The following is an 11,969-nucleotide window of genomic DNA, read 5'->3' as shown; positions in this document are numbered from 1 at the left end:
TTAAATGAGGTTAGAACTGGCATGTGGAACTGCTAGTAGTCCTTTGGAGATATATGTATCATTGTCAATGACTTCTGGGTGCGTGATTTTTGCGACAAAATCTCCATGTCCATTCTCTATTCATTTTATTTGGCATTGCTACAATATTTCATTCCATCAACAAAAGAGAAGCTTATTTATGCAATTAATAATAGAAAAAAATAGTCCTGAATCATTTCACCAAAACTTCCCACTCTGACCTTTACGACATTGACAGCTGGTTGGAAACCGAACTTTATATGCAGTGATATTGGACTCTGGTGAGAAGTACTCTCATTCCACATCTCATTATTGTCTTGTTTGTGGTAATACCGTTCCACATCGAATTCGCCTTGTTAACTTTCTATACAACGTTCTCACATTTAAGTAGGATATGAAGTTCAATACAATACAAGAGCTTGTGTTTCATATGGTTATTGACATAGGGTTTCTGCTCACAAGGAAGCCACTGAAATGAGAAAGTTGAAGTAGCGCTTTGGATGCACGAAATTTGTAAAATGTTATTTTCATTCATCCATTGGCTGCTTAATTTCTAAAATGGTAAAATTTATCAACACTTTGAACACAAAATAAGTTTTATCGATAGATGAATAGGAAGATATAATTTTGACATTAGTTTGGAAATATCAGTTGTGATGTCACTTTGACGTCATAAACATGTTGTATTTTACGCAAAACGGCAATTTTCATTATGAATTCTAATTAATTTTAAAATAACAATTCAAAGCTTCCTAATTGAAAACCGGATATGTTACCAGCTGCATTTAAATTTTGTTCATCAATAATTACAGCAGAATATATCCTGGGGTAAGGCTATGTTCATAAATGATAAGATCTCAAAATCATGCGTTTTGGGCAGATTTTGCATTAATAAATTAAATGCAAGTTGTTTTAGCACTCACAAAAAGAGAAAAAAAAATCATTATTGAAATAATGATATCTGACAAAAGTTTTGTGAACATATAAAGCGTGTTTGATAAATTATATCAAACTTTTTCATTTCTGAATATAAAGATCGAACGAAAATTGACTTATCATATCTTCTCCTTTCTCGTTTTTTCAATTATTTGACAGTACTGAAACTAATGTTGCAAGTAAATTTGATCTTAAACACAAGGAATGTAGTCGTATATTTTGTTCTAAAGTGTCAATAGGTGTCTGTTAATTAATCAAATTGAGAATGGAAATGGGGAATGTGTCAAAGAGACAACAACCCGACCGTAGCTCTCTAGAAGACAACAACATATCACGCAGGTCAGATCTTTTTGTATCCATACTTTAATATGAATTTTAAAAAAGAGCTTTCGGAAATACGTCCATGACACAATAACCAAACAAAACAGGGTAAAAAAAAACAAACACATTAAGTGGTCAATCCCAAATCTTAATCAAAAGACAGCTTTTGTCTGCGATTGTTTTGTTTAGATTTAAAAGATGTTACTATTTCTTTATGTACCTGTTGGAGTATACAAGAAGTTTAGATAGCATTAAAACCAGGTTTAATCCACTATTTTCTACATAAGAAAATGCATGTAGCAACTGAGAAATATGCAGTTGTTATTCATTCGTTTAATGTGTTTGAGCTGTAGATGTTGCCATTTGGTTACAGACTTTCCGTTTGTAATTTTTCTTTGAGTTCGATAGTTTTTGTTATTTTACTTTTGCCTCAACGCACACATTTCGAAAGCACAAAAACGGTGTCATATAGTTATTTCGTCTTTTTAGTATTTGTGATTTTAACCTTTGATTTTGGTCAAAGAAATATTCGGTAATGCAATAAATACACGTAAAATATCCTGTTATTTCTTGCTATGAGTATGAATGATAACGTCGTAGAAACAAACTCATTTGAAATCTGTGAAATGAACGCGTGTGCAAATTTACTCAAAGAACGAAGTTACACTAGACATGTTTTGTCTTTCTATATGAAACAAATTTAAAGACTATTATTGGTTTTGTTTTAATGTTTATATTAGTTGTGTATTTCTAGATCTTTTTTAATTTTCCCAACCATCTTCAAAATATGTATGGTATTTGAGAATCACATTTTCAGTTATAGTTTTTTCTCTAAAATAAGCATGTTCACGCATATATTTCGTGTATTGATTTAACTAAAAATCTAAAAAAAAAAAAAAAAAATCATTAAAAGTATTAGAAAAATTTACTCTTCCAGAACATTGTAAAACTGCGAAACAAAAATAGATAAAGTTAAAATATTGTGACATGCGATTCATAAATGTAATCTTTTTTCCCATATGAAGCTTTACGACTATTGACTATTATGCTATAATATTTTATTATTCGATCTCAACGCACATACTTGAGAGAATTTAACAAAAAGTGAAATGACATGAAATCAACATTTCACGAAATATCCTTCTGTTACTATATTGGGTAGATCTATAAGAAAAACAGGAGTTATTATAAATATCTTAAAATGGCATGATCGTACTTTACAATGTCCATCATATTTCTCAGCAGCTACAAAGACATAAGATATCATTAGTCTCTGGTAACTTCAAGTCATACATTCTTGTTGTATGGCACTAACCTTTATATATGTATGCCATACTGTGTGACACGTGCTCATTTGCTGTGGTCTTTAAAAAAAATATTATTTTCGCGCATTCGCTGCCAAATAAAAGTCGACAGCATCTAGTGGTGTATATATAAAGGCAACAGTAGTATACCGCTGTTCGAAACTCATAATTCGATGGAAAAATCAAATCCGGGTTACAACTAAAACTGAGGGTAAAGCATTAAATATAAGAGGAGAACAACGACGCAACATTGAAATGTAACACACACAAAAACAAACTAAGCATTAGACAAAATCCGATGAGAATAATAAATATAACATCAAAACTAAATACATGAATTTGGGATAGAAAAGTACCGTGACACGTCTCATAGTAATGTGTCAAATATAAGAGAAAACAAACGACACAAAAGAAACACAACGTTAAAATGTAACACACACAGAAATGAGCTATGATAGTTAATTAGTAAAGAAAAATGCACTTTACATTTTATTTATTACAAAAATACCAGTTGTACAAAATCTTTAAGTATATCTTTGATTAACCCAAAATTAAAATATTAAGCCTAAAATCTGCACCGAAACCTATGTCTTTTTCTGTGATTTTTTAATTATTATTTAACTCGCCTCGACTAACACGAACCATATCTTAAAATCTAAACATTCATTATTTAATATAAAACTGTATCTACTGATATTAAGTTCTATAGTTATCTTGCTTTGGCGATTGAGCCATGCTTAGTTGAAATGTCATATGACGACGTTCGTTCGGCGTTAACCGATACCGTTTCCTTATTGCTATTTCATTCGGATATAACCATTGCCTGTGGTTCTTTTATACTTAGATATGAAATAAAACTTAATCAATGATCGTCTGGATTGTCTCAGAGGATAAAAACAATGTATAAATCAAACTTTTATGTGGTTTTATATACAAGTAATTCACGAAAGCTTACAAGTGATTTATTTTTTGTTGCATATCGCCTGAGCTTAAAATTATCTTAACTTAGATAGGATATTGTATCACGCAAAATATATTTCTGATTATATGATTGCAGACACATATAACGTTCAAATTTGCGTCTGTGGACATGTATAAATTCAAAGTTTAATAACCTCACAACGGTAAAAACAAAATGACAGATTTATTTTTGGAATTAATTGCTTTGAATGTTTATTTTTTTTAACCCGTTTTGTATAGTACATGTATTTTCTTCATCATTTTGATGAATATCAACTCGTTTTTGTATATTTTGAAGCATGTCTGGCCTGCCATACTCTTGCTAGAGGCTTTGTTAATTGTTGAAAGCCGTATGTTTATCTATAGTTGTTAACCTCGACGTGGTTCTTTGTTCACTACTGGGGAGTTGTTTCATAAGCAATCATAATTATCTGAAAACAAATAAGACATTTTTGTATCCTAATTTTATTGAAATATTTACAAATATGATAAGGCCAGTTTGCCACATTTTGTCAATTTACTTGTCGTCAAGCTTCTGTAGAAAATCAACGTGCACTTGCAAATATTATAGTGAATAACTGTTAAATTATTATATTAGCATATTAATCACTCAGAACTTGCTCTCCGTTACGATGAGCATTTCTGCGGTATATGTAGTTCTATAATTTTGCACATGTTGGTGTTGCGTTTACTGATATTACACGTATACGTGTTTTACCTTGTACGGGTGTCTGTCAAGGACCACGTGAGTGTTTCTCCATATTTTTTCCTGTATAAAATAAAAATGTGTTGCAGTTGTGAGATGTCTAGCAATTTCTGTTCACTATTTTTCTGTACTCAGTTGTGATTGTATAATAACTTGATTAAGTATATGTAAGAACATGATAATCCTCTTCTTCATGGTTAAGTACGAGCGTTAGCGAGTACTTATCATGAAGAAGAGGGTTATCATGTTCTTACAAACTTAGAACATATAAACTCTATTCTTGATTAATTATATGTACTGTGTTAAATGGTATACATGAACACAGTTCTTGAAAATATGGCCAAACAAATAACCCCTCTAGCTAACTGTCTTGCTCTAATGACTATTAAAAGTATTATTATTTTCAAGTCAGTAACATGTATGCATCTTTAAGTCTAAAATGAATCAACTTGTTGGAATTGGAACTTTTGAATTAAAAGAAGAAGTGTCCGAGAATGATTTAATGCTTTTACCTACTCAGGACCTTGTAAAATATGAAAACGAGCCGGTCGTGTGTGAGGCTGCGGCCCCGCGTAGATTTTCTGTTCCATTGTCGGATTCAGACTTACAAGAGAGAATTCTTAAAGCTATTCCGAAAAAGACTAGAAATAACAACAAGTGGGCTTTAGGCGTCTGGGTTGCGTGGACTTTAGAAAGAAATTTGTATCAAGAAACAATAACTGATGGTGGTAATGCAATACCAAGTGATCCGAATTTACTCTCAAATGAACTTTTAAACTATTGGATGGCACACTTTATACAAGAATGTAGACGTGTTGATACCAGTCCTTATCCACCAAATTCATTGGTCCAGTTAGCATCAGGCATTCAAAGGTAAGTTACAAATTTTAAATTTCAATACATATAACACCAGGACAGCCGTTACAAGTAAAATCATCAAAATCAACATTTTATTGGAATTGTAGTCCACAGCTTCCACAATACAGTATATAGCGTTTGATGTAGATGTTACATTGTACTAAAACTATGAAAATGTAATTTTATGAATTACATTTGTGTTGATTTTGATATTTGTTTTTGTAACCGCTGTCTTGGAGTTCGGTATAGTTAAACGGGTTGGTGGAAAAGGGGAGGGGGGGGGGGGGCAACAACTGTTGAAATACGTTCGTTTACTTGTTTTAAGGGAGCAAACATTTGATTTCGAGGGGAAAAGGGGGGTTTGCATTCTGGGTTTTTCAATACATATTGGAGACGAACTTTTACCTGAATCCTCATTTTACATTTACTGTGTCATATATATCTTGCATTTTTTTTTACTTTTTGTCATGGGTCATACTGCTTTTTTTTGCAAAAGGTTTCACCTGTCCTTTTACATTTGATTTTAGCCCCTCTCCTTAAAAATAGTTTACTTTTAAAATGTATCGTAACTTGTTTTGTGGATGCAACATTTGAGGCAGGAATTCTAGGCAGGGGGCTTATAAAAAAAATCATCAATTGATTTTTTACTGCACATCAGAAAACCTTTCTCCTGCATTTTCGTTTACAAGTACTGTCAAAAAGGACAAGCCTGTCATATTCATCCTACCAGTTTGATTTTATAACACTGCTCATTCTGCATTTTTTTCCTAAAATGTTCGATCGTATTTTTTTACTTAAAATATCTTCCCCTCCCCCTCCCCTCCCCCAAACCTCCAAAAATCAAAAGGGTGTTCCCTTGTTTTTTTTAAGGTAAAATCCTTTCCTTTTGTGTGTTTTTTTCTCTATTCGATACCATTTATATACCCCAAACCCTTCAACCAAAAAATATATTATAAAAAGGTGTTATTTTAAAACTACTATTATGGACAAAAAAAAATACAATAAAATAATTTGACAGTTATTTTTCGGATATTCTAATAATTTTATTCTGCTTGCCAATAATTATGTATCCCAATGTTATTATTTCCGAATATGCTTAAATTGTCTCAACCTATACTTTCAATATACTGTTTTTAATAGATAATTGAGATATGATGTATTCGTGAAGAGACCGCAAACAAACAATAATTAATTCTAAGACATACTATTACAATTTAAATTAGTCTAGTTTTAACATGGCTAATTTCATTTTGTATTGATTTACTAAAAAGCTGTATATTCAACTCATTCGGCCAATTTTGGAAAGCAAACTCATACATGTATACATTTCTTGTCTTCTGGGGTCGTCTCCCACCCCCTCGCTCGGGAGATAAAACTCGCGTTTAAAAAAACACGAATGACAATTTTAATCTCAATTTTAACTACGTTTTTAAACTACAATGAAACCAGTGTAAACAGAACCTTGAATGAATCGAAAACCCACCTAAACTTAACATATATGATCCTAAGTCCAGTCATATAAAATTTTATGCGATGTGAATCTGTTAAACCGAACATCTAACAAAATCTAACAAAAAATTGAAGTACCAAGGAGGTCGTACTAGACAGGTTTCACTGTATTGCAATTCGTCGTCGGTTATTTTACTTTTCTGAAAAATAATTTCTTCTTCAACCAATTCATCTTTAAAAAAGTTCTACTAATCCTTTATAAGTCTTTATATGTATTAAAACAAAGAGTAAAACCACCACTTTTTGTAGGTATCTGAGAACAGATTGTAACAGAAATGACGTGAGCCTCTTTGAAAAGGATTCATCTACATTTGCGTTTTTTAGAAAATGTCTTGACAGTCGAATGAAAGAACTAACCAATAATGGTATTGGAACTAACGTAAAAAGGGCAGACCCTATATTAACAACAGACGAGGAGGCCATGTGGGATAGTGGAGTTTTTAATTGTAACACTTCAAATGGGCTAACCAATATAGTTTTTTTCTACAACTGCAAGTTATTTGGATTTCGTGCTTTAGATGAACACAAACAACTTGATGCTAGTCAATTTCGAATTTCTGTGGACACAATTGGTAATAAATTACTCCATTATACCGGGAGGCTGTGTAAGAATGTACAAGGTGGCCTGAATAACAGAAACGTTGATGTCAAACGCATAACTCAGAAAAGTGACCCAACAAACCCAAGATGCCTAGTTACAATTTATGAGAAATACTTGTCACTTATTCCACGTGAAGGTAGGTTTTACCGTAAACCGCTACCACATAAAGCTAACGATGGTTCTATTCGCTTTAGCGTCCAGCCGATTGGTATTAACACATTGTCTAGCAAAATGAAGGAATTATTTAACGCTGCGGGAATTTCAACTACTGATCGTAATATCACCAACCATTCTGGGAAATTTACATGCTGCACCACACTTTTCAATGCCGGATTTTCCGATTCAACTGTAAAATCAAGAAGTGGTCACCGATCAACGGCCGTCGACACATATAAACGCCCGTTAGAAACATTACAGGATAATGTAAGCAAGGCATTACAGCCTCCAGTACCCACAAGCAAAAACGTTAAGCAAGAAAATGACTTGTCCATTGCCAAAAGTAACCAGCACAGTTTCGAAGACAAAGAAAACGATAATAGTACCATGACAATAAATGTGCCAAATTGTATAAACAAAGTTGTCATTTTCAAAAATGGAAAAAGATATTGTTTAGAAATTTGAACTGCTTGTGTATTAAAGAATATTTATTACAGTTAAATTTATACAAATAATTGAATCTTGATTAAAAAGCCTGGGGTCATAACTATTTTTTCAGTACACTGTCCTTGCGAATTGCCTCTAGGCAATATTGGCAACACTAATTGGCCCTTTGTAATTCAGAGCATAACAATAAGATAATCACTAAATAAGAACATGTTTTGTGTCATTCTTCACTATTAAGAGGGTGAAAATCCTTGCATTTCATTGGACGAAAGCACTTTACTATGTTCTAATTGAAGATATGTTATATAATCTGTGTACAACGTATGTCTATATATGTATATCTGTATTTAGAACATACTCACCCCTTCTCATCCAATGAAAAGTCAGTTTTTTTCCCTCTAATTTTCATGGTTCATGGTTTTCCATGCACTATGAAATGCTATACACGAATGACTTTTCATTGTCAGGTAATTATGAAAGTGAACTCTTAATAACTGCACTAACGAAGTGTACAAACCCCTGAGGCATTTTCCATGGGAAAAGAGCCTACTGATTAAAGATGAAAGAGCAAAGATTAAATCAAAACATTTTCAATTTTGCAAATGTTCATACATTTTGTAACAGTACACATATATAGAATAAACAAACACAATTTGGGTAAGGATATAGGTAAAATAATACTTATTTGATTTAAAGACCTGACATTTGAGGGATTTTTTTTCTTTCAAGGAAAAAATGCCAGACTGCTGATATATTAAGCAAGATTTTTTTTCGAAGAAACACAATACATGTCAATTTATCAATTAAGCATTTAATGTTGAATGGTATGAATTTAGATATTTATACAGACAGTTTTATATCTATAAAAAAAAGGTCAAATTTCAAAAAGGGGATTTATGTAACATGCATGGTGTTGCTTTTTAAAATACAAAATTTCATGATATATAGGTATTAAATTTTTCCTGAAGCAGAAGAAAAACAATAATCCACAATTCGGTCCTCACAAACTATGTTCGAGCTTTTTCATTCCATCCATTAAAATGATCATTACCTATGTTTTACATTTAGTTCATTATAAAAAGTCAACTCTTGTTTAGGTTGAATATTACAATGGGAAAGGATAATTGTGTAGGGTCACTCGAATGTGTGAATATGTTCTAAATTGGTCAGACAATAATTGGGCTTAAATCTTCATAAAACATGACCAAGTATTGTCTAACCTATAAATGTTTGGGATTGATTGGCTGTCTTGTTAATGTACAAATGTAAAACTATATATTCTTTTCTTCACATTTCCATATTCCTGATAAGTAAATTGTTTGGATTTCTCAACTTGATATAAGATGTTCATATAAATTTGTTTTGATGAACATGGCAATCCATCAACTTTACTTCTTTGTGCCTAACATGAGGAAATGAGACACATTATGTGCAGTAAGATCATTCTCACAAAAAAAAACCAGATCAATAGATGATAAATATACAGTAGACTGGTTTACGCCGATCATACGGGAAATTCAATAATCTCTGTTAACAAGACCATTATATGTATTGCATGTTTAAGGCTTGATATATGTCATATCGACATGGAAATTTAACTTTTAAAATTTTGGCTTCGTCTAAAGGAAGCCTTTAATTTAGTATCATGTACAAATTAGATTTTTTCTAGACATTTAGATAATTATGTATAAAACAAATGCTTTTAATATATGTTTCACAGCTTAAAAGATTTAAACTCCAACTAAAGTTTACCCATTAAATTTAATTAACTTTCATCATCTAACTATTTGCATTAATTTTAAAAATCATTCAGAAAAATGTAGATATGCCGTTTAAAAGTTCTAATAAATGACCTAGGAATGTTACATTAGAAGTTAAAAAGGGAAAATTGTTATAATTGACCATGCGATTGATTGATTGATTAACGGAAAATTGTTATAACTGGCCATGCGATTGATTAATTGATTAACGGGAAATTGTTATAATTGACAATACGATTGATTGATTGATTTATGTTTAAATGACACGTTCAGTACTATAGGTTATCTCGTTTCGGACACGTCCAGTACTATAGGTTGTCTCGTTTCGGACACGTCCAGTACTATAGGTTGTCTCGTTTCGGACACGTCCAGTACTATAGGTTGTCTCGTTTCGGACACGTCCAGTACTATAGGTTGTCTCGTTTCGGACACGTCCAGTACTATAGGTTGTCTCGTTTCGGACACGTCCAGTACTATAGGTTGTCTCGTTTCGGACACGTTCAGTACTATAGGTTATCTCGTTTCGGACACGTACAGTACTATAGGTTATCTCGTTTCGGCCACGTCCAGTACTATAGGTTATCTCGTTTCGGACGGTTTTTAATGGTGAGAAATCCCGAAGTATCTAGAGAGATCACAGACCTTTGACAGGAAAACTGACAATCATGTCAATCAAGATTGTCAATGACACCAATATCAACCAAAGACAAAGCACGAAGATGTAATCAAGTCTACTGTAGGTCCCCGTACGCCATTTCCATTTAACAGTGAGATATTCTGTATCGTATAGAAATCTGCAAAAGCCAGTGAGACAAAACAAAACAAATTAAAACGAAAAAGAGAGATTTATGCTTATAGCAATTAAAGGAAAACAAAATATGACAAACAGCAACCAACGACAACAGGTTTCGGGACTGGCAAATAAATAAACATGTTTGTGACCGGGACTGGCAAATAAATAAACATGTTTGTGACCGGGACTGGCAAATAAATAAACATGTTTGTGACCGGGACTGGCAAATAAATAAACATGTTTGTGACCGGAACTGGCAAATAAATAAACATGTTTGTGACCGGGACTGGCAAATAAATAAACATGTTTGTGACCGGGACTGGCAAATAAATAAACATGTTTGTGATTGAACTCAACCCCCTTTGCCATGGACAGTGATGTAACAGGACACAACAAGAATAAACTATAAAGGAGTAGGTCCGGTAAGACCCCTTTTTGGCCCCAAAATATGACAGTTTTACAAAATTGTTAAAATGTAAACTTTTAGTTATTTATTGGACAGTTGAATGCTTCTGCTACATAAATTTGGGCTGTTTTTGACAATACAATGCACATATATCGGGTTGTAGCACCATTAAGTCATGCTAAATTACTGAAATCTTCAAAATTCTATCATTTTAGTTAAATTTTAGACGGTTTCCTTGTAAAACGAAAGTGGCCGCATTCGTGTTCATCCTTAATATTGAAATGTAAGTTGTATTTTATGATAATACATAACATATATAAAGGTTGTGGATGAACACGGATGCGGCCACTTTCATTTTTGACAAAAACCATCTGAAAAGTGACGTTTTTTGGCATATTTGAGAGATTTTCATATTTGAGCTTGAATCGGATCGTTTTTAATGACTAAATCGGTTAAAATATTTCACTTATACTAATTAAATCAAGTGAAATAGACACTTAAGTCTTTAAAAAGTGGTCAAAATCTTTCGTCAGATGAAACTGAAATTTGAGGCCAAAATGAGTCCTTACCGGACCTACTCCTTTAATGAAAACGAACTTGGCTCATCTTTACATGTTGTAAAGCGTCGAAAAAATGAAAAAGTGATATGTAGCATAAATAATTTAGTTTTCTGAAGTCAGTTCATAATACAAGAACATGCAATTTATTTGGTACTGCTCCACAACTGTTAAAAAAAAGCGTGCATTTGTAGTCGTCATATAATCCCTTTAAAGCTGGCTATCTTACACCGATTATGCATAACTATAAAATGATTTAATCTTAATTATCTCTGGAAACTAAACTAAGAAAATTTTAAAAAAAAAAAACAGGGGAGAAAAATGTCTCGTTTGCGTTAGAAAACTGTGGTTATATTTTAAGAAAAATGCTTATATATTAATTATATATTCATTCAGTGTTTTTTCCTCAAATAGGCAAAAATCAAACCGAAATAGCGCAAAAACTTAGTCATAAAGATGTAATTTTATTTGCATACTTGGACGATGTCTATCACTATTGATATTCAGTCAAAATCTGAGCATTCGTTTCAATGGTATTTTCTTGCGCCGATATTTTTTTTTCAATTTTGCCAATTGACAAGTCCGAAATGCGAAAAATCAGTTAAAGGGCCACTAGCTGTTCAATCAATAATGAAAG

The 11,969-nt window shown here is 32.3% G+C and overlaps 1 protein-coding gene across 1 annotated transcript; it reads left to right on the top strand.

Annotated features, from left to right (window-relative positions):
- Positions 1-4,464: 4,464 nt before the first annotated feature.
- Positions 4,465-8,074, top strand: LOC139524306 (zinc finger MYM-type protein 2-like). Its single transcript, XM_071319050.1, has 2 exons — positions 4,465-5,118; positions 6,862-8,074. The coding sequence occupies exons 1-2, from the start codon at positions 4,685-4,687 to the stop codon at positions 7,832-7,834; spliced, it is 1,407 nt and encodes a 468-aa protein (XP_071175151.1). The 5' UTR covers positions 4,465-4,684; the 3' UTR covers positions 7,835-8,074.
- Positions 8,075-11,969: the final 3,895 nt, after the last annotated feature.

This window comes from Mytilus edulis, chromosome 1, assembly GCF_963676685.1.
Source record: "Mytilus edulis chromosome 1, xbMytEdul2.2, whole genome shotgun sequence".
NCBI lineage: Eukaryota > Metazoa > Mollusca > Bivalvia > Mytilida > Mytilidae > Mytilus > Mytilus edulis.
This window is presented reverse-complemented; position numbering and strand designations above follow the sequence as displayed.

Coding starts and splice junctions, on each gene's coding strand:
- LOC139524306 (XM_071319050.1), top strand. CDS start 4,685: ATGAATCAACTTGTTGGAATTGGAACTTTTGAATTAAAAGAAGAAGTG. Junction 5,119..6,861: donor TTAGCATCAGGCATTCAAAG/GTAAGTTACAAA, acceptor CACTTTTTGTAG/GTATCTGAGAACAGATTGTA.